Source organism: Vidua chalybeata, chromosome 6, assembly GCF_026979565.1.
Source record: "Vidua chalybeata isolate OUT-0048 chromosome 6, bVidCha1 merged haplotype, whole genome shotgun sequence".
Classification (NCBI taxonomy): Eukaryota; Metazoa; Chordata; class Aves; order Passeriformes; family Viduidae; genus Vidua; species Vidua chalybeata.
In genome coordinates this window covers 3,396,080-3,417,278 of record NC_071535.1, presented here as the reverse complement: position 1 = coordinate 3,417,278, position 21,199 = coordinate 3,396,080, and the positions used below count along the sequence as shown (strand labels likewise).

At 47.9% G+C, this 21,199-nt stretch overlaps 1 protein-coding gene across 1 annotated transcript; it reads left to right on the top strand.

Moving 5' to 3' along the window:
• The first annotated feature begins 243 nt into the window (after nucleotides 1-243).
• Nucleotides 244-20,833, top strand: GCH1 (GTP cyclohydrolase 1). Its single transcript, XM_053946231.1, has 6 exons — nucleotides 244-611; nucleotides 11,161-11,270; nucleotides 13,418-13,473; nucleotides 16,416-16,447; nucleotides 17,350-17,434; nucleotides 18,530-20,833. The coding sequence occupies exons 1-6, from the start codon at nucleotides 302-304 to the stop codon at nucleotides 18,654-18,656; spliced, it is 720 nt and encodes a 239-aa protein (XP_053802206.1). The 5' UTR covers nucleotides 244-301; the 3' UTR covers nucleotides 18,657-20,833.
• Nucleotides 20,834-21,199: the final 366 nt, after the last annotated feature.

Genomic DNA, 21,199 nt, shown 5'->3' with positions numbered 1-21,199 from the left:
ACCCCCAGCGCGCACCTCAACCCGGGGGTCCCCTCGCATCTCCGCTATCCCCACCCAGCTCTCAGCCCGGGGGGATCCCCCCCTGTGCCGTACCCCCACCCCGGGCACCCCCGGCCCCCTCCCGCCGAGCTCACGGCAGCGGCGGCGGCACCGCGGCCATTGGCGGCGGCCAATGGGGGCGGCGCGGGCGGGATAAAAGCGGCGGCGGCCGGGACGGCTCGGGCCGGGCAGGGACGGCCCGGGGGCTGCGGAGCTCGGGCACGGCTCGGGCTGCCGCAGGGCCCCGCTCCCGGCGCGGCCCATGGAGGCGGCGCGGGGCTGGAACGGGTACGCGCGGCAGGAGCGGCCGCCGCCCTCCCCGCCCGCGGCCGCGGAGAAGCCGCGCGTCCCCCCGGGCAGCGGCACCGGCAGCGGCGGGGAAGGGTGGCGGGGAGAGCGGCCCCGCAGCGAGGAGGACAACGAGCTGAGCCTGCCCAGCCTGGCCGCCGCCTACACCTCCATCCTGCGGGCGCTGGGCGAGGACCCGCAGAGACAGGGGCTGCTCAAGACGCCCTGGAGAGCGGCCACCGCCATGCAGTTCTTCACCAAGGGCTACCAGGAGACCATCGCGGGTAGGGAGCGCTCCCGGGGCTGCGGGGATGGAGTTTGAATTGATGAATTTCTTAGGACGTCGTTGCCCTGTCACCGCATCACCCAGCCGGTGCTCGCTTGTTATCACCTGTGTGTCTCGCTGTCCCCTCCCTCCCCAAATATCTCGTTGTTTTGTTTTGTTTTTTTTTTTTTATTTTTAAATTAAACTCTGTGCAGGTGAAGTTTCCATTCTGTCCTAAACCTCTCGCTTGGGTGAGCAGAGCAAGTGCTTTTGCTTTCTCTCTTCTGATGGGAACTTTTCCAGCCCTGGCATAGGAACTTGTGGGTTCCCTCCTTCCTCCCTCCCTCCCCGGCCGAGCGAGGCTGTGTTCAGACAGGGTGGGAACATTTGCTTCGATTAGCAGTCAGAAGGGGTTTGAATTTTCTCAGGAAAAGTCCTGTTCTGCCGATGCTTTAATCAAGTGAGGTTTTTCAAAGGTGGGAGTGAAACTTGAGGAAGAGAGGTAAGGAGAAAGGAAGAGGACAGGGAGATCCCTTCCCCATCTCAGGGTCCCAGCAGCAAATGCAGGTGTGGAGAGGAATCCCAGGTTCCCATCCCTGCCCCAGATGAGTGTCTCTGCTTGCTGGGTGAGGGTGTGAGGACAGGAATTGGCTGGGATATGTTCTCATCAACAACTCATGGCTCCAACGCAGGGTAAATACTGGAAAATTTGTTTTTTTACAACACTTTTTCTCTTCTCGGCCTCTTGAGTAAGGACTGGACCCAGTACAAACAGTAAAAGAGAGCCTGGAGAGCTTGGGAATTCCCCTTTCTGCCCCTTCTTACAGTAAAAGGCGAGTTCCTGTCAGTGAGGGATGCAAACAGAGTCAGCACGGATCTCTGAGTGTGGCTGAGGAAGGAGCAGCTCCTGCTCCGCTCTCTGGAATGCAGCACTGGTGTGCTGAGCCTGCCCCAGAGCTGCATCAGGATGTTGTAGCCGAAAGCAAAGGCTGAGCTGTGCTGATTGATGGCATCAGGGAGTCAGGGAGCTCCTGCTGGCACATCAGAGTCCTTTTCTAAGTGCATTGTGCTTCAACTTAAAGGCTGGTTTTTGCGTTTAGTTTCTTTTTTATTTCTTGGCTGTTGGCTCTTTCGAAATCAGATTTCTACAACTTCCAGCATTCACTTACTCATGGCCAGCTTAAACTCTTGTGCCACTGTTGTGTCCCAAGAACAGCAGTTCTGCCTTGGAAGTTGTTCTGCCTTTCAGATCAAGCCAGGTTTTTGGCTCCTCTCAGTTCTGCTGCACGGTGTGTTCGAGGTGAGGTTTCATCAGGTCTCATCTTTTGTTTGCTGGGATTAACTTTCCTCATTTTACTGCTGTGTAAAACACAGGAGGTCTCTCAGTCACCCTGCCAGGCTCTAGCAGAAGGAGTGTTTTCAGTGATAATTTGAGCACGAATTTCTGTGCTGAACCTGGATGAGGTTGCTGCCCTTCTTAAGTCCTCTCTTATCTTGCTGCCAGTTTTGTATGCACATGTTATTTTAAAAGCTTTTTTTCTGCTCCAAGGCGGGATCTCTGGAGTCTTCTAATCTCTCGCATTCATTTAATTAAGCAGAGTAGTTCTGATATTCCCCTTCTCTGGTTATCCATGGGAGAGAGCTGTGTTATACCCAAGGATAGAAAATGTCACTGCTCGTGCTCTACTCCTGGACTGCTTCTTTCTTTTTAGGAAACCTTGTGAAGCTGTGACACTAACATTGCTTCCTGTGTCAGGTGGAGAATACTTTTAATTTCCATCTACTCACCACTTCTTGCAGGATGCTCAGCTTCCACATTTCTCACTCTTCCCAGCCAAACAGAAGGAAGAGCTGCAGCTGAAGGACAAGCCCACAGCAGATAGCAAAGCAAGTGGTGGATGAAGAGTTTGTTAGGAGAGTCAATATGAGTAAATTCTTCTTACAGAGTTTTAAATACCTGGTGAACCCTAGAGCCAACAACTACAGAATATTTGGGCACAAGAGTAGCTTTGGGACTGCTGCTGTCTCTGCTGCAGCATCCTGTGCTGTTCCCTTGGTTATACTAATCCAGCTCTCTGCCTGGCCAGGCTGTGAACTGGACCAGCAAGTGGCTTGTGAAAAGGAAAATGAACCAAAACAAGCCCAAACCCCAAAAACCTGACAAGAAACAGCCCTGACCTCTTGGTTTCTCAGGTTTTTTTTCGTTTTTTTTTCTTTTTTTCAGCTTATTCAGCTCCCTCTGTGGAGCTGTCTGGGTAGGCAGAGGTTAAAGCAGGGATCTGCAGGGTGTGTTTTGAGGAGTGTTTCCATTTTATCCCTGCAACAGGCAGAAGATGAGGGGCTCTTACGACAGCTGCAAGTTCCATTCTCCCAAGAAAGGTTCCTCAGGTAAAAGCTCGGTGGTGGTGGTGGTTGTACAGCCACATGGCCAGAGGCAAAGTGTTCTGCAGCGGGTCCCTGCAGAGCTCACAGACCCTGCCAGGGCGTGGAGGTGCTGCCAGAGTGTACAGCCAGGAGGGAGTGACACAGGTGAGCCAGGGCAGTGAATGTCAGAACAGGGACAGGCTTTAAAATCAGCCCTGTGACCTCGTCTGCTGCAGCACCTGCCCTGGGGAGGCAGGGGGAAAGCAATTAACATCTGATGGAGTTTTCATTTTTCCATAAAGGAAAACAAAGGAAGATGTAATGGATATACACCCAAATTATAAAATTGTTTAGGTTGGAGAAGCCCTCTAAGATCGAGTCCAATCATTCCCCCAGCACTGGCAAGGCCACCACTGATCCCTGTCCCCAAGTGCCACATCCACATGGATTTGAAATCCCTTCAGGGATGGGGACTCCACCCTTGCCCTGAGCAGCCTGTGCCAATGCCTGGTCACCCTTTCAGTGAAGATATTTTCCCTAATATCCAATCTAAACCTCCCTTGGCACAACTTGTGGCTGTTCCCTCTTCTCCTGTCCCTGTTCCCTGGAGCAGAGCCCGACCCCCCCGGCTGTCCCCTCCTGTCAGGAGCTGTGCAGAGCCACAGGGTCCCCCCTGAGCCTCCTTTTCTTCAGGCTGAGCCCCTTCCCAGCTCCCTGAGCCTCTCCTGGGGCTCCAGCCCCTTCCCCAGCTCCGTTCCCTCCTGGAGAGTGTAAAGTTGCTGTGCACTGCCAGGTCTGTGTTTGGTGTGCTTGACTTTCACCTCCCTCGCTGTTATTGCAGGGGGTTGGACTAGATGGCCTTTGAGGATCCCTTCCAGCCCAAACCATTCCATGAGCTTTTTGGTTTCTGTGTGTCTGAGAACATAATACACTTGGAGCATGGTTCAGTGTGCTGCCATTTGATCTCCTGTGCTGGGTGTTGTCGCTTTGCTTCCATGACACCTGATTGTATTTGTATGCTTATATTTCCCATAGCTGAACTTCGTAGTATTGCAGGGAAGACAACACCTAAATTCTGTCTCTCCATTCAGATTTGTGAGCAGCAGAGAAGCTGATTCTGCTTTCCAGCTTCTACTCTGTGTATTTCCTCCCTTGTTTTCAGCAGTGCAGAGTGACTGTTCCTGCCTTACCCTCTATTCATCTCTGCTATCTGTGTTCTGCAGCTGCTCAGTGTTGTGTGTCAGGGCCATTAGTAGAGTTTGCTTGTTAAATATCTGTATCTGGCTCTTTCTGTTAATTCCAGATTGTCATTTATTAATCCTGGCTTTACTAAAGGCCTCAACCTCTTTCATTGACAGCGTGTATTCAAATGTGCTGCTCCCACTTCTGTAGTACCAGTCATCACACTTGGCAAGAACGCCTCTAGTGATTTCAAATAAAATCCACCTGGGGACCAGATTAAAAATCCTGGCACTCAGTGCAGACACTGGAGCACTGGTGTAGACTGGCAGCTGTTGCAGCAGAAACCTCTCAGTGTGTTGGTAAGGATGGCAGAGTAGGAAAGTCACCAAAAAAGTAACTTCCAATTTCATGCAGTGCTTCTGAGCCAGCATCCAAGAACACGAGTTCTTTTCCAGGGTCAGATCTATCAGATTCCTATTTCTGGGTGTAAATTGTATTTCAGAATAGCCCCCTTGGCTGCTGAGGGCTAACAGCAGGGCTGTGAGAGCCAGGTGCCTTTAGCTTTTTGAGAGCTGGTTCAGGCAGCTACCTGCCTAACAAAAGTGAAACCTTGTCCCTCCTTTTACTAAAGGCTTCATGGCGTGCTCAGAGGTGCTGTCTGAGGGTCTAATAATAAATACTACAAAGCACAAGTGTGTGCAAAGGCAGTAAATGAGTGAATAAATGGAAATACAAGGTTGCAGACAGCGCTAACTCTCAACTGAAGCTGAAGGTTTCAGACCCAAGCAATTGGTAAGCTACAGAAAGGGTGTCAATGCTTCTGCCTTTGAAAGGTGAATCACAAATGAGTTGGTTTGGGTTGCGTAATCCTGCAGGAAACATTAGGCACAGGGTTGAACGAGCTGCCTGTATCTGCAGGAGGAAGTTAAGTTGTCCTCATCAGCCACAAACACTCAAAGCAAAACTTGTTCACCAAACTGGGCTCGCTGGTGTTGGTGGGAGCTGCTGCCAGGGAAGTCTCCCAGCCTTTGTTCATGTGAGCATGGCAGCTCTCGGGCACGTTGGCAGGTTCACCTGCCCTCTCAGTGTGTTTAACAGGGAAATGAAAATCAGAAATACTGGGAGGGGATAACTTTGCTTCCTGGACCTCTCTGGTTTGAAAGGCTGTGTGTTATCTGCCTGCAAGCCAAGTGACTCTGCTGGGCAGCTTTTAGTTCAAAGCAAAAAACTCACTGGGTCATTTCCTCACTCATTAGTTTATATGCTTTTCCTACACTGAGGGGTGAAAAAATTCAACCTTGATAATCTTTTCTTCTAGTCTGTGTGGATTTGATATTTTTATAGAGGACAACAGTGGTGTAAGCTCCTAAATTTTTCCAGCCTGCTGGGTTTGCTGTGCTGAGGTGCTAAGCATTGCTGTGTCAAAACACACAGTGCCTTAAGCAAACAAGGCTGTTTGATCAGCAGCACTGCCCTTTGCTAGGAGCTGGGGAGGTGCTGTGCTTTCCTGGAATCGAGGTGCTGCTGGCTCATCCATGAGGACATGGATGCAGCACCGTGATCTATTAACAGCTGAAACCTCAGCGTTGCTGTGCTCCAGCCAGGGCTGGGTTCTGGTAAACCAGAGGGTGGGAAATACAGGGTTGTTCAGAGAGAGGTTTTTGGGGTTTCTTCAACCTCTGCTCCCACATAAGGGAAGCCTACCATGCTGGAACTCACACTAAATACAGTGAAATTTCTGGGAACTGGGACTTTCCTGGATCATTTCCCCTTCCCATTAATGCTCAAGTAACACTAAGCTTGGCTGGGTTTTGTCAGGAATTCATTAAATATTGTAACCTCTTGGATCTGAACTGTTGCAGGCTTCTGATCTTTCATGTTGCTCTTCCAAAGTGTTTTGTCTTTGATTTTTCCTTTGTTTCAGTTTCAGAAAGAAGTGTGGATGAGCACCTTCTGTGACATGGGACATTGAAATGGTTATTGAAGTCCTGATACATTTTAATGAGCATCTCCATAACGCTGCTTTCCCTCACATTAATAAACCTCCTGGCAGAGGACAACTTCTAGAACCTAATCTTGCCTTCATCTGTCTGCAGTAGCTGATCTGTTATGAATAGGCTCCAGCCTCACTGCAACATGGAGGGTATCTCACAGGAAAACAAACAAATCTGTACAAATCACGGCCAGAATTAGCTGAACAGCAATAATGCTGCTCCTTTATCTTTGCTTCTATGAAATGTCCCTTGAGTCACACGTCTGGTTCACCTCCCTTCTGGTAACTGAGGCATTCAGCTTTGCTTCTGAAGCAAATGCTCCTGTCTGAGTGTCTGTTTCTAGAGTTTTGGTGGTGAAATCTGAAACAGTAGCCAGAAAGTTGTAAATTCTTTTGTGTCTAAGGTTTCTCCTGGTTCCTGCTAGGAAGGTGTGTTACCACAAGCGTTCATTTCGCAGCACCTTTTGAACTCTATTCAAGCAGTCATGTGGCATCTCAGGCTGTGCCTCTTTCTAGAGCTCTTCAAGACTTCTTGAAGCAAATGACATACCCAGAGCCTCCCCTTTCTTAGCAACCTGAAGTCATTAACTTTCTGCAGCAGTACAAGCCCTTTACCTTAATGTTTTTATAGCCTGGCTCTCTGTATGAATAATAAATTCCTGGTGCCTTTTTCATACTCAAAGGCTGCAATAATTTTCTTGTTGCTTGTCTGGAATCTTTTCCCTAACTACAGTTACCTGTGATGTCATCACATGAATAATGAAAAACGAAGTCAGGTTTGACTTTACATTTTACTGCTTACCCAGCAGTAGCTGAGAGGTTTTTACAGCAGTTTCCTTCCAGATTTCATCCTGACCCTGCAGTCTGCTGGTTTCCCTGCCACACATTCAGCTGTTAACTCGTGTCTCCTGCTGCCAGTTACATCTGTCCTCAGCTGGGGAGGAGCTCTGAGAAGGACAATCAGAAATATCTGCCAGCATTCCCCAGGTGGTTCTGCCTTAAAGACCTGTTAGCCTTGGCTGGCTCATGGCTCTGCTCTTCTGGAGCACCCTCCTGGTTCATGTGAGGTCCAGTCCCTTGGGTGCAACTCTGTGTTCTGGAGGTGTCTGAGCTCAGCCAGTGCTTTAGTTTGTTCCAGCTGGTGAAGTGTGGCTTGTCCCACAGGATGTCATCCTGCCTTGGCCTGAGCCCATTCCTGCCCTGCCTGGGGCAACTTGGGGCACTTGGGGGTCACCGTGGAGAGCAAGGGACAGTGGGGACAGCCCGCTGTGAAATGGGTGTCAGGAGAACCTTGTGCCTTTTGTCCCTGCCAGGATGGATGAGCTCCAGCAGCAGTGTCAGGGAGTTCCTGAGGCTGCCTTGATCCTGCTGGCACTGAGCAACCTGCACTTAAATTGGAGCTGTGAGGCAACTTAACACCACGGGGAAGTGCTTAAACTCCTGGGGAGAGCAGCCTGCATCACTTGACTCCCAGGCACAGTGAAAAAGGCAGCTCTGGAGTGCTGTGAGGCTGCTGCAGTGCTGCCATCCTTCATCCCCTTCACCTCCTGAGCCTATGCTGGGTGGGCTCTGCCTTCTCTGGTTGCCAGAGGTGCTTTTGCTTTCCTGTGTCACATTAAAGCCATGCAAATAGTTTCTATAGCAACAGGTATCTTTGCTGAGCTCTGACGCAAAATCCTGAAAGGTCTTTCTCATTCGGTCTTCATCCAGTTCTGATTTTTCATTTTATCAACTCTTTTTGAGGATAAAGGGCAAATTAATTCTGCTCTGTTTCAGGAGTTAACTTGCAGCACAGCTGACTGTTTAGTTTCAACAGCCCACTGAAGTTTTTGCACCAGGAACTGAACTTTTGGCTGAAGGAAAAGTCAGCTGGAATAATTCAGAGAGCACCCTGACTGTACAAACCATGAAATCAAACTAGTGAAGCAGGCAGCATGGTCTGGTAGGTAGACTAAAAGAATGGGAAAAGGGGCAAAAATTTGTCCCCAGCTTTGCTTCTGGCCTGGTTAGTCTGAGGCTGTTTCCCCTCCTATTCTTTCAGCTCTGTTAAATTTTCTAGAACATGTGCTGCAACACACAGGCTGAGCTTTTATGAGCCCTGTTTGATGCTATTGCAAATGGAAAAAAAACAGAAAAAAATAAAAAAAACCTCTAAAAAACCCTGACAAATTTAGATGAAATGGTGTTGCCTCCCTGCACAAGGTGTTTGGGTCTCTGCCAGAGAAGTGTCTCCTGTGTAATTACTGCCAACAACTGCTGCAGTGGGACACAGGTAGAAGCAGCTGTGAAAAGATGCTCTGCTCACCCTGCTTTTGTCAACACCGGGCTTGAGCTCCAAAGGGGGAGGTGTAGGGATGGGCAGGCTTCAAGCTGTGCTGATTTTCTGGAAGAGAGACTTGTGAAGTGTGAGCAGGAGGGACTGGAGCAGAGTAGGGGTGAATGGCCACTCGAGACCACGGCCATTTACCCAGGTGGTGGCCTTCAGCCTCACACTTGGTTTTACCTTTGTGCCCTTGTATCACCTGGCAATTTTGGAGGAGTTTTTGAAGGGCCTAACACTGAGCTGGTTTCTTCCTTTGTGGGGCCCTTCTTCTCAAGGAGTAGCTGGTGCTGACAAAATCAGCACATCTCTCTGCAGGCGCAGCTGCAGGTGTTCTCTGTGACCTGGCTGCAACTTGCTGCTAATATGAAATAAATGAAAGGTGCAAAAATGGCAAGAGCACTATAAACAAGAAGTGTGAAGCACCTCACAGCTCTGTGGCTGCATTCTTGACGTGCAGATCTGTTTTCTTACCTCCAAAACTCCCCTGGTTGTGCGGGGGCGTTGCCTGCACTGTGGGCTGTGGCATAAAGAGGAGATGTGCAAGAAGGGTGGATGCCCTTTGTGCTCCTGTTTGATTGCTTTGGCCATGAGAAGGTTGCAGGATGCCTTTTGATCCTGGAGTTGCCTGTGTGGTACTTCTGAGGTCACTAAAACTTCTCTTTGGCTGAGCTGTCTCCATGATACAACACAGCTGTGAGAGAAAGTTTGTAAGGATCTACTAATATATATTTTGTATGTTAATGAGTGTGTATATGCATCTATATGCTCATGGATATGAGGCTTCATGAGTGAAGTACCTTCTGTTGTAGCTCTGGCCCTGCTCTGTGTCACACACCAGGACTCTTAATGAGAATTTGGCCATTTCTGGCTGTTCTGAACAATCTGCTTTGCTCGTGCGCTGACGTAAATCCATATCTGACATCAGGCTCTGATATGCTCCTGGTGAGGCTGGTATGAGCTGAGCTGGGGGTCTAATAACAGCAGCAGTCACTCTGGAGATGCTTCGTGGATCTGTTTGGATTTTGTTTTAATAACTCTGGCCACGACAGCAGGTTTTGTGCAACCACTGTTTGCCTTTCTGCTGCGGAAATGGCACGGCTGCAGAAGGGAGCTCAGAACCCAGACAGCTGCTCTGCCTCCCCTTCCCTCTCCCATGAGCCTGTTCAGATCCTCTGTTTTGGGTTCTCCCTTTGCCTGGCAGAATTCATAATTACACAACTGCACGATGCTGCCCATGCAGTCAAAATCCTCTCCAGCAGTGCTTGGTGTAAGCCAGACCCAGAAATTCGAAGAAGACAATCATGTGCCTCCACAGAGTTGTTCCCTGGCCTTTTTCATGCTCTCTGACCCGCTCCAAACCCTTGTGGGATTCATCCTGGCTGCCTTGCAGGTTGCCAGCCCTCCTCAGGAAAGAGCCCGTGTCGCAGGCGGAACGCCTTGTGCGCAGTTTCCAGGGTTACCTGTGCACTGCTGATAGCAGGCAGGAAATTAAAATGCTCCATGAGGATGATCCCTTATCGGCAGCAGATGTGGCCATTAGCTGGATGTGCTGGGGAAGGCACCAAGGCAAGCAGAGCAGACACCTCTGCTGGATTTGTGTCACCACCACCCCTGGATTTGTGTCACCACCCCTGCAGGTGCTCCGTGGTGAATGCAGGGCAGTCCCTGAGTGCCCTGGTCTGGCTGTGCTGTGTGGGACTCTGCTTTCCTGGAAGTAACTCCAAGGAGCCCGTGTGGCTTCCAGCTGAACTTCTTTGCAGAGCTCTTGTTCCTGTTAGCCCACCTGTACAGCTGGTTCTCTCCCTGCAAGTTTCTCCTTCATACACAACTTTTCTCTCTTGTTCTTCAAAAGACCTGGTTTCCTGACTTGGGACTATTCTACTTTTAAGATCTCTGAGCATGGTTCAGGTGCTTGCAATCTTTATGGAGACTGATGTGCCAGGGTTGTTTGGGGATTTGTCAAGGGGCTGCTGAAAGTGGAAAATCAACTGAGGATCCATTCTGCTGAGCTCTGAGATTAGCTAGGTGTCATATTCCATTTCTTACTGAGCTGTCTCTTCTCCCTTCCGTCTCTGTGGGGTTTTCTGCACCTCATTTTTCTGCTAACTCTGAGGTGCAGAAATAGGCTGGAGTGTGGATGTGCCTGCCCGTTTCAGATCAGGGCAGCAAATCTCTCCCCAGATGTGCATCTGACTTCTGTGTGTACCTAAAGAGCTGCTGCCCGGCGTGCTGCAGGATGAAATTTGCATGCAAAGCCTTCTTGGAGACAGCAATGCTGGTGTTAAAGTGTTTGGAGGAAGCAGTTTGATGGCTTAGGTTTTCCCTGACCTCAGGCCGGCTTTGCTTGTGGAAGCACCGATGGAAGCCCAGGGTGCTCTCTTTGGCAGCTGTTAATTGCTCTTTAGACGTCAGTAATTCTGCAGAGACCAGACCTGCTCTAACCCTGTTCTAATTCATTAGTTAAATAAAACACTCCAGGCTGACTTCTGGTGCAGCACGTAGGCAGCGTGACACCGGGGCAAACGCGGGATCGTAGGCAAACCAAAACGTGCTTATGGTGTTACTCCTTACTTCCCACCCAGACCTTAACCCTAAAGTCTATAACCCTGAGAGCGTTCTGTCCTTGCTACAAGCTTTCTCAGGCCCTGGCTGGAAGAGCCTGCCGTGCTTTTTGGGTTTATTTTTAACGCAAATGTTTGATTTCAGATGTCCTGAACGACGCCATCTTTGACGAAGACCATGATGAGATGGTAATTGTGAAGGACATAGACATGTTCTCATTGTGTGAGCATCACCTCGTTCCATTTGTTGGAAAGGTAACTCTCCCTCACAGAACAAATGTGGGAATGCACAGTAAAAGACCTTAAGTACATGTAAAAGACTTTGCAGCTGTAGCTACAAAGCTTTTAAGGCTGTAAGTACTTGCTGCTTACGGCTACAGTTCTAGAAGTTTAATCTTCAGAATACAAATAAGGAAGGTCTCCTTAATGTGAGGTTTTATTTGAATTTAAGCTCCTGAAATATAATGCTCAACCTTTCCTAGTCTAAGTAATCTAATGGTTTCTGACATTTCATATCAAAGCTTTTCTCCATGAAGCAGCAGCAAGCCTTGAGGGCAGACATCTCGATATTAAACCAGCTCACCCTGCACACTGGCTCTGTCATGGATTTAGCTCCTGGCTCAGAGCTATCCAGAGCACATTCATCTCTCTGAAACCCCCTGTGAGTGGAACAAACTCATTAGCAGCCCTGCCTTAATTATGTGAGCCGAGGCAGGGAGAGGGTGGCCAAAACTGGCTGTGCTTAACTGGTGCTTCAGAGGGTGTTGGAATTGTAGTGCCAACAACTTTAAGAAAATAAAATGTCTCCAGTTAACCACTGTAGAGGTGATGAAGAGTTCTGAGTGGGAGCTGCACATCTCAGCCTCTTCCTCACTCCCTTATCAGCACAGAAGGATGGAGCTTAGCTTGAGCCATCTGTTACCACAAAGTGCTCACAGGTCCTAGAGCACCACGTGCTTGTCTTGTCTATAAAATTCAATCAGTGTCACATATGTTCCAAGCAAATTGTCTCCCAATAATAAAATACATGAACAGAAACCAGCTGTTTATTTAGTTGAGTCAATTCAGGTTTGTCTGCTTTCTTTTCTTGCTGTTAGTGTTTTATACTGGAGAACAGGGTAACTCCTTTTTCTGTGCAAGCTTTTTGTTGTGCCTGTTACTCCTGGTTGGGTGTACTGTGTATATTCTCCCCATTACTCCTGTGGCAATGTGTGCATATTTTTTTACATCCAGCTGTTTAGCCTGTGTGGTTTGGAGAAATCTCCTCACAAACACCGACTCGTCCTACAAAATGGCTTGGTATGGCTCTAAATATTCAGATTAACCATTGCCCTGCTGGGTGCACCAACCAGGTTGCAAACACTGACCTGTAGGTCTTGCACTTGCAATTCTATCTTAAAGGAAATCAAGAAATCTGCAAAAATATGGGGAACAGGGTTCAAAGCTTATTTCTAAGTTGTGTCTCTCACTTTGTCTGAAATGTTTCATGTCTTTTCAGGTGTCAGTGGGTTGATTGCCTAACAGAAGGGGTAGGAATGAGCAAGTTAGCCAGGTAATCAGGTGCACTGTGGTACCTCTACTGCAGGTACAGCAGCACAGGATTCTGAGATGGGGCCTCCAGGCAAAGCCAGAATCCCCCACTGACACTCCCCTGCTGTATTTTGGCTAATTTTTCAAGTCTCTGGTACAGTGGCACAAGGACTGGCTTATAATCTGTTATAACTGCAAACCCACTGGAATTCAGTGGATTTCTGAAAACAAGGAGCTAAATGTCCTTCCCTTCATATCTGAGCACTTTTCTGCTAAAATTCTTCCAATTTAGTTCAAGTACGTGTTCAGCAAATCCATATTTGAGCAGGATGGAAGCTGAGTTAATCACCAGTGATCTATGATACTAAAACAAGGAGAATAATCAAATCAGGAAGTGCAGCCTGATTTTTGGTAGCAAAGTACTTCTTGCCACCAGAACTTTCACTGGAAGTAGAACACAGTCCCTCTTCCTTCCGCTCCCTAAATCCATTTAAGGTCTTGAAAGAAAAGCATGTTTGTTTTAGACAAATAGTGCTGTGCTGAGTAATAGACTGCCTTTGTACCCAAATGCAGCAGTGTTCTGTAGCATCCCTGAGACTTGGAACATAAGCCTTGACCCTTGAAGAGCTGTGACTTTTCTCCCCTTCAGAAAAACTCACCTGTTCTTCACCAGGGCCTCATGAGATATTCACAGCCCCAGCTCCACAATTCCCCAGGCTTGCATGGTGCCATGTTCCTCCCACATGCTGAGACTTCTGGGCTGTCCCAGGGCTCATTCTGGGGCAAGTGCACATCTCATTGCCTGTGCATGAGTTTCACATGCCCTTTAAGGGTGGTTTTGCTGCTGTTAATGGTTGTTCTCCCCTGTCTAGGTACACATTGGTTATCTCCCCAACAAACAAGTGCTTGGCCTCAGCAAGCTTGCTAGGTAAGTGTTCTAATGAAAGTGATGCTAATTTGTAAAAAGGATTCCAGGCTGTGCTAGCTGTGCTAATCTTTTTCATCTCCTCTCCCTCTAAAGCTCAGCCCACTTTGTGTCCTGGATTTGGATTTAGACCAATCCTCAGCATTGTTTTATTTGTGTGGAGAGGACAGATAAGTCTTGGAGCTGTGTGTTAATTCTCAGCTGTGGCTGCAGCAGAGCCCTAATGCTTTTGTAGGTTCCCCCAGAGCACTGGGGTCTCCAGGGAGCTCTGAGGCAAAGAACAAGAGAATTTTGTTCTGTTCTAAGGCAGGCCACAAAAAAAACCCAGTGAGAATTTCCAGCTCTTTACCACTTGGGTATAAACTGACTAATAAGAACAAAAATCGGAAAACTTCCAAACTGTAAATGAACACATTTTATGGATATAAATTCAATCGAAAGCTTTCATCTCTTAGCTGACTCTTCAGAAAAATGTGGCATTTCTTTCTTTCACTGAAAACTTGCTGAGAGTGCTGTGGGGTAGATTTTATAGATAAAGTTCAGCCTAAGAAACAAAGCAATTGTGATACACTTGAGAAATCCGTTTATTATGTAAAATAGCTTTTTTCCTCAGCACTGACTCTTAGTTATTAGGTGACATTTTCTCCTGCTGATGAGGAAGAGGATGGTAGATCCCTTCAGTAAGCAGATTATTTGGGATCAGAGTGGAAGGGTCCCTTTTTGAGAAACAAACCTAAAAATTTGGCTGAAGCCCAGAAAGACCACATAGATCTTGCTTTCCCTGATGGGCCTGTTAATCCTGCTGTAGTTCCAGTAACACTAATGAGAAATTAGCCCTGCAAATCTGCCTGCCTGCTGGGTTTTCTTAGCAGGTAAGAAATGTGTAGGATATCACAACAAAATGCCCTAAGGTGAGCCAGATCTGTTCTGTGCTCTGCTTGCACATCAGGGAGTTGGGTTTGGAAGTGGAAGGATCCTTGGAGGTCACATCTCTGCTCTGTAGCCTCATACCCTACCCCCAGCAGTGCTTTTAGGGGTGGGCTTTGCTCTGATTAAAAGGCTGGAAAGGGTTCAATGTGTAGATTTTCTCCTGCTTTTTTTTTTTTTTTTTTTTTTTTTTTGTGGCTGTAGGAGATGCTGGAATTGTAGGCTGGAGTTCTGAGCTGTCAGGACTGCAGCTGCTGGGCAAAAGTCTTCATCTTCTGTTAGCTGCTCATGCCTGGGGATGTGTGTGGCATCCCATGGCTTGTGTTGGGTTTTGGGTGGGTCTTTAAGTGGTGCAGGGCTGGGGGGTTTGTTGGTGGTGGTTTTTGGAGTTGGATTTCTGAAGAGAATCCATCCTTCCTGAGGAGACTGTCCTTAGCACGTGGTTTCATTTCTGCAGGGCTCCAATGCAGGATCAAGGATCACATTTGGAATGTGCATCCACTGGTTTATGCTTGCTTTGGTCTCTATTTCTCTCTTGACTGCAGCTGTAAAAAGGAGCTCAAAATGCTTTTCATAGAATTTTTTTTTTTTATTTTTAAATGCAAGTGGCAGCACGGTGCTGGAAAGATACAATTTTCCTACTATTTATCCTCAGAATGGCAACCTGCATCAATATGTGCAAGGCTTCCTGCACTGTGCTCAAAGGCTAAACCTTGCCTCTTTCTAAAGTGAGGGTGAAACTCCCATATACTGCAATAATGAAAAGATTAGATTCTTGTATAACAAAATGTTCTCACTTTTGAGTGCTTGCCATGAAGAGGTTGGGGGGCCAAATCGTGCCCTATATAATGCAACCAGTGTTCAAGCAAAGATTTGGGAGGCTGCTGGTGCTCTAGGCCTAATCTTTCATAATAGGATTAGTCTTCTGTGGTGAGTTTCTGTAGTTGTGGATGACCTGTATTCAGTAAACAAACATCTTTCTCTGGGTTTTAAGTTCAGGCTTGAAAATGCTCTTTCAAACAACTGTTTTTACATAAACACCCTGTTAGGACTCCTTCTGTGCAGTATCTGAGCATGTTTCCTACCCATATAGTTAATCTAAATATTGTGCTGCTTTGTTTTATGCTGTAACACAACCATTTCATTGCTGGAGGGAAGTTTGTGCATTTAATTCCCTCTCAAAAACAGCAGGAGAGTCTCATTGCCAGGGATGATTCTTGTAAGTGATGCTTGAGGCTGCCAGTGTCTGGCTTTTGTCTGGTGTGACCAGACAGGTATCAAAGCTTGCTCCTTTTTGTGGCCACTTGAAGTGTAATTAAGCATTTGAAGCTGGCATGAACAGCCCCTGGAGTTACAGAGCAATTATATGGATTTTCTTAAATGTGTGGATTCTAGAGCTGTCATTAAGTGTCACTTCCACTGCCCACCAATGGCTTAAAATTGAAGTTGTATTGGAGGGGACCATTAAGGTGATCCCTGCGCTGAAATGTTAAGGATGGGGTGAGATATGGGTGGGTGGAGAGATTCTGTTTTAAATAAGACCAATTCTGTCTCATTGTTCTCAGCTAAATTTGTGGTTAAATGCAAGAATCCCAAACATTTCTTGCTCAATTTCAGCATTCTGGGCATCCATTATTTGAGCTGACCTTAAGGCAGCATTTGGTCCAGTCTGAAGCACAGGGAAATGTTCAGGAATTAGGGTTCAGGGAGACTTTGGACATGAATTCCCCCACAACTGTGTGATGTAGGTGGATGGGAATAGAAGGAATTCCAAACCAGCAGAAGGAGACCAGAGGAGAAGTGACTGGTTTGCCCTAAAGTAGTCCCTGGTGCAGCAGGTGGGGGGAACCTCTCACTCAGCACAGGGATGTGCCAAGGGAAGTCCGTGAGGAATGCATGGCAGCCATGGGTTTACCCAGATCAGCACTGGGGTCTCTTTTGACACCATCAAATTAATTGTGAAGATCAATGGCCAGATGGGAATAACTGCAATATTGTCTTTTTCCTTTCTCCTTTAGGATCGTGGAAATATACAGTAGAAGATTACAAGGTAAACACGAAATTTGGTGTTTGTTTTGTGGACTCCTCTCCTAGTCAGTGCAGGGGGCTGGTGATTGGGGGTGGACTGTAGATGTGGAGTTTAAGAGGGGAGAAAAATGCTTCTTGAAGAGGTTATGCTATTGTTTTTAGCCCCTGCATTCCCAGTGAAGGTAACTTCTGCCTAGGAAACTAAATGGAGGCTGGAACTGATTCCAAGGATGAATGTGCTCCAGGTAGAGCTGCCAGGAATAACTAAACCAGTTGGATGCTGCTGGGGATGAGCTCTCCTGCAGAGATTTGGAGAGATGCCCTCAGGAATCCTTGTCTGAGGCAATGGAGCAAGAGCTGCCTCCTGCCCCTGGGAGGGAGAGGAAGCTGCAGGTCCAGCCTTGGGTTGGGCTGAACCTGCTGCCTTTGTTAAATTTGGTCTGGTCCTGGCAAGAAAAGTCTCAGTGACCACCAGGCTGGTGAATAGAGGCTGCTAGAGCTGCAGGAAGTAAAGGTTTGCAGGACAAAGCTCATTTTTTATTTCTGTTTCCTTTCCCTAAGAAGAGAAATTGGGCGTGTGGAATAAATGGTGCAGCAGTAACGTTGGGAACAAACACATTAAAAGCTGAAACAGAGCAGAGAGGCAAGAAAATCCTCTTGCAAAATAGGAAATGGAGGAGCTGTTAGAACAAATTGTGGCTGGAGAGATGGAATGCAAAATGGCTCCAAATATAAACAAGAAAATAAAAGGTCTGTTCCAGGATACAAATGGAAAAGAGGATGGATGGGGCTCGGAGCAACCTGGTCTAGTGGAAGGTGTCCTTGCCCATGGTGGGGGGTTTGAAATGAGATGAGCCTTAATGTCCCTTCCAACCCAAACCAGTCTGGGATTCTGGGAGTCTGAATTCCCTGTTGTTCCCTCAGTCCAGGAACGCCTTACCAAACAAATCGCAATCGCCATCACAGAAGCCTTACAGCCCGCCGGGGTCGGCGTCGTCGTGGAAGCTACGTGAGTGATGCCAGGGGTGGGATCCAGGGGTGGGATCCAGGGGTGCCAGGGGTGGGATCCAGGGGTGGGATCCAGGGGTGCCAGGGGTGGGATCCAGGGGTGCCAGGGGTGGGATCCAGGGGTGCCAGGGGTGGGATCCCAGGAGTTCCAGGGCTGGGGTCCCAGGAGTTCCAGGGGTGGGATCCTGGCTTTGTGTGATCCCAGGAGTTCCAGGGGTGGGATCCCAGGAGTTCCATGGGTGGGATCCCAGGAGTTCCAGGAGTGGGATCCTGGCTTTGTGTGATCCCAGGAGTTCCAGGGGTGGGATCCCAGGAGTTCCATGGGTGGGATCCTGGCTCTGTGTGATCCCAGGTGTTCCAGGGGTGGGATCCCAGGTGTTTCAAGGGTGCGATCCCAGGAGTTCCAGAGTGGGATCCCAGGAGTTCCATGGGTGGGATCCCGGCTCTGTGTGATCCCAGATGTTCCATGGGTGGGATCCCAGCTCTGTGTGATCCCAGGAGTTCCATGGGTAGGATCCTGGCTCTGTGTGATCCCAGATGTTCCATGGGTGGGATCTTGTCTCTGTGGGATCCCTGTGCTGCAGGGCTGGTGCATGTTGCCCCTTTGGCTGTGGTAGCTGTGTGCTATGCTTGCTTATCAGGCAGAGGGATTAGTAATAACAACAATAGCAACCCTATTAATAATAACATATTACTAGTAGTAATAAAAAATTAATAATCCAGATGTGCTGGAGCCATTTAAAGCGAGCACTGCCTGATCCTCTGTGGAGATGTGGCAGTAAGGAGCTGTCCCCACTGCACCCTGTGCTCCTTCTGCCTCCTCGAGCAGTGCAGAGCTTGGGACCAGCAGCAGGCATGTCCCTGTGACCAGAATGCACCTTGGGAAGGTGGGATTTTCCTGGGATCAGAGGAGAGAAGGCAGAGCTCAGTGGCTGAGGATGTGACTCTTCCACAGCTGAGGTGCTGCTGATGCCCTTTCTGGTGGTGGAGGTTTTGTGGAATTGAATGTGACCATGTAAGAAACATCTCTCCCTGTGGGATTTCCCCTTCCCCAGGAGTGTTCCTGATGCACTGACTCCCCTCTGGTTTCTCCTAGGCATATGTGCATGGTAATGCGTGGGGTGCAGAAAATGAACAGTAAAACAGTAACCAGCACAATGCTGGGGGTATTCCGGGAAGATCCAAAGACCCGTGAAGAATTCCTGACGCTCATCAGGAGCTGAAACTGTGTTACCCTCTGGATGCACTCTGGATTGTTCTGTCCCGTGTCGCTGTCTGTCCTTGTTCCCACGTCCCAGCTCTAAACTAAATCGTCGTGAATTGTTGTCGTAGTCTTTGTGCAGTGAAAGGCTTCTGGTGGCAAATGGGAAAGGTGGGATGAGGGAGGCTCCTCCTGGATTTCCACGGATGCTGATGTCACAGAGTTACAAGCCACAAATAGGAGTTTGGAAATGTTTTTCCATCCATAATGCAGAATGTCCATCTGTCAGGAGAGAAGCGGGGCTCAGGAGTGAAGTGGATATTTATGAAATAGTTGTGTTTATTAGAATAAATGTGGAGCAGCACAGGAAACACCTGAAAGGATGTGGATCATTGTAGGATTGGGATTGTCCTGAATTATTGGACTATGTTTTGTTGCAAGTCCTGCAGTGGCTGTTTCAGTACCTGGATATGTGTGTTATACCTCTGAATTGTTACCTCTGGTGTGTTTTATATTCTTGCTAGTATTAACCTTCCTTTTCTGTGTATTTTTTTGGTTTTGTTTTGTTTGAGAAATGTGTAAACTCCATATTGCCTATCCTCTTAACAGGCAGGAAATTAACTTCTGAATTATTTGGGGCACAGCCCTCTCTCAGTACAAAGGGGTTTATGCACCTTCTTCTCTGTGCCTCAGAGTGTCTGACCACTTGAACTGTCAGTTTCTTACTGTTTTTAAGGAAAATTTAACAGAGGAGAGGAAAAAACCCTGCAGAGTCTGTCTGCAGGGTACTGAGGTATCCAAAGAGGTTTTTAATGATATTTATGTCTTGAGCTTTCCTTCTTGGATTTCCACGGGTTAGACCGAGAAGCTAAAATTAGCCTGATAATGTGGAAATGAAGATTTGCAAGCATTCCAAGGTTTCCATTTCCAATGTTGGACCAAAGGTGAGCATGAAATCCTGAGCAGAGCACATGGTACCTCCCCTCCCTGCTGACAGCTTGGGTTATTTCAGGGCAGAGTAACCTGGAATGACAACAGCTCTCATTTCGTAAGAGCAGCTGAGAAAAGCATTTCCAGGGCCACCAGAAAGAATCAAACCACATTTTTTTTCCCTGTGTATGTGGCAACCTCTGTAAGTGGCAGAATTGGTTCAAAAAGTTTCAGTCCAGCTGGACTTGGCTGAACTTCTGCTTTGTTACCATTTTAATGGGTGTTTTGTAACTCTTAATTGGGAAAAGATGAGGCACAAATGAAAACCACCCTCCTCACACCGAGCTTGCAAAACAGATGTCAGCCAGGGGGGTGGATGCCCACAGGTTCCCAGGGCTCTCTCTGCTTTGCTGGACATCAACCCAAGATGTCCTGTCCATGAACCTCAAGGGCAGCTCCTGCTCTGGCCAGCTCCATCTCACCAACATTCCTCCCTCTTGCTCCAGCTGGAAGCAAAATGAAAATCGTGTCTGGTCAGATTGGGCCTGAAGAGCTTTTTCAAGGAGAACAAGCTCATCTGTTTAATTACACTGATTTTACTTTGAGCACCTTCACAGCATTATGGGAATAATCTTTTATAGCATCCTCTGTCCTAGGATTAGGTGCTGTACCAGTGTTTGTCTCTGGTGTAAACAAGCTGTGCTGCACATTGCTAAGCCACACCAGCTCCATGGCATTTGTTTTCCTGAAAACAAAGTTTTCAGTTCAGTATGTTACAAATATCCAGCTGAAAAGCCTTAAATCTTTCTTGCCCGAAGTTGGCAGTAAACCTCTCTTTTTAGCTCGACTGGAAGGAGATTTTGAGGACCAAAGGGGCACACACCACTACATTTATTTCTCTTTCCTTGCTTTAGTTTGGAAATTAAGTCTCTGTAAAACACTGTCTTGGTCCTGAGGCACCAAAAAAAGTTGTGTTTTAACCACTTATCTCTATTCAGGATAAAGTTCACGTTGCACCACCACTGTTTTTTATTTCCATGTGACCTGTAGTCCTTAAAACATACCTCTCTCTACTCGTGGCCTTGGATTTTGTTCCCATTTTTTTGCTGTTGTAAATCTCAGTGCGTTTTTTTGGAATGTCAGCATTGTCCAAACGCAGGAGCTTTAACTACACCCCGTGTGTAAATATGTAAAGGATGTACAGACCCTGTTGTACTGCTCACCAGTCCATTGTCTCTGAAACATTAAAGCAAAATGTTATCCTTTGGAGTGGGAGCGTCCTTGGGGGACCTGGAGGTGATGGCACTGCACAGGGAGAGGGCAAGAGCTCCCTCCCCCCAGGTGGAGATGGTTTCTCACTCATGGATGACCTGTTGGGCTGCTCCTCTGGGATGGGTGGTGCTGTTATCCACAGGTGAATCCCCAGCTGGTGACTGGGAAGCAAAAAAAAAAACCCCAGGATTTGATGTCACCTTCTCCTTACTGCTCCTTGGAGCCAGGGGAGTCAAGAGAAGGGTGGTGAGTGGCAGTGGCTGCTCCTGGCATTGAGCTTGGGGGGGTTTCACAGCCTTCTTCTGCCTTTCTTGAGCTGTCCTGCAGGCCTCACACTGGCCTGAGGGAATTCCTGGTTCCTGG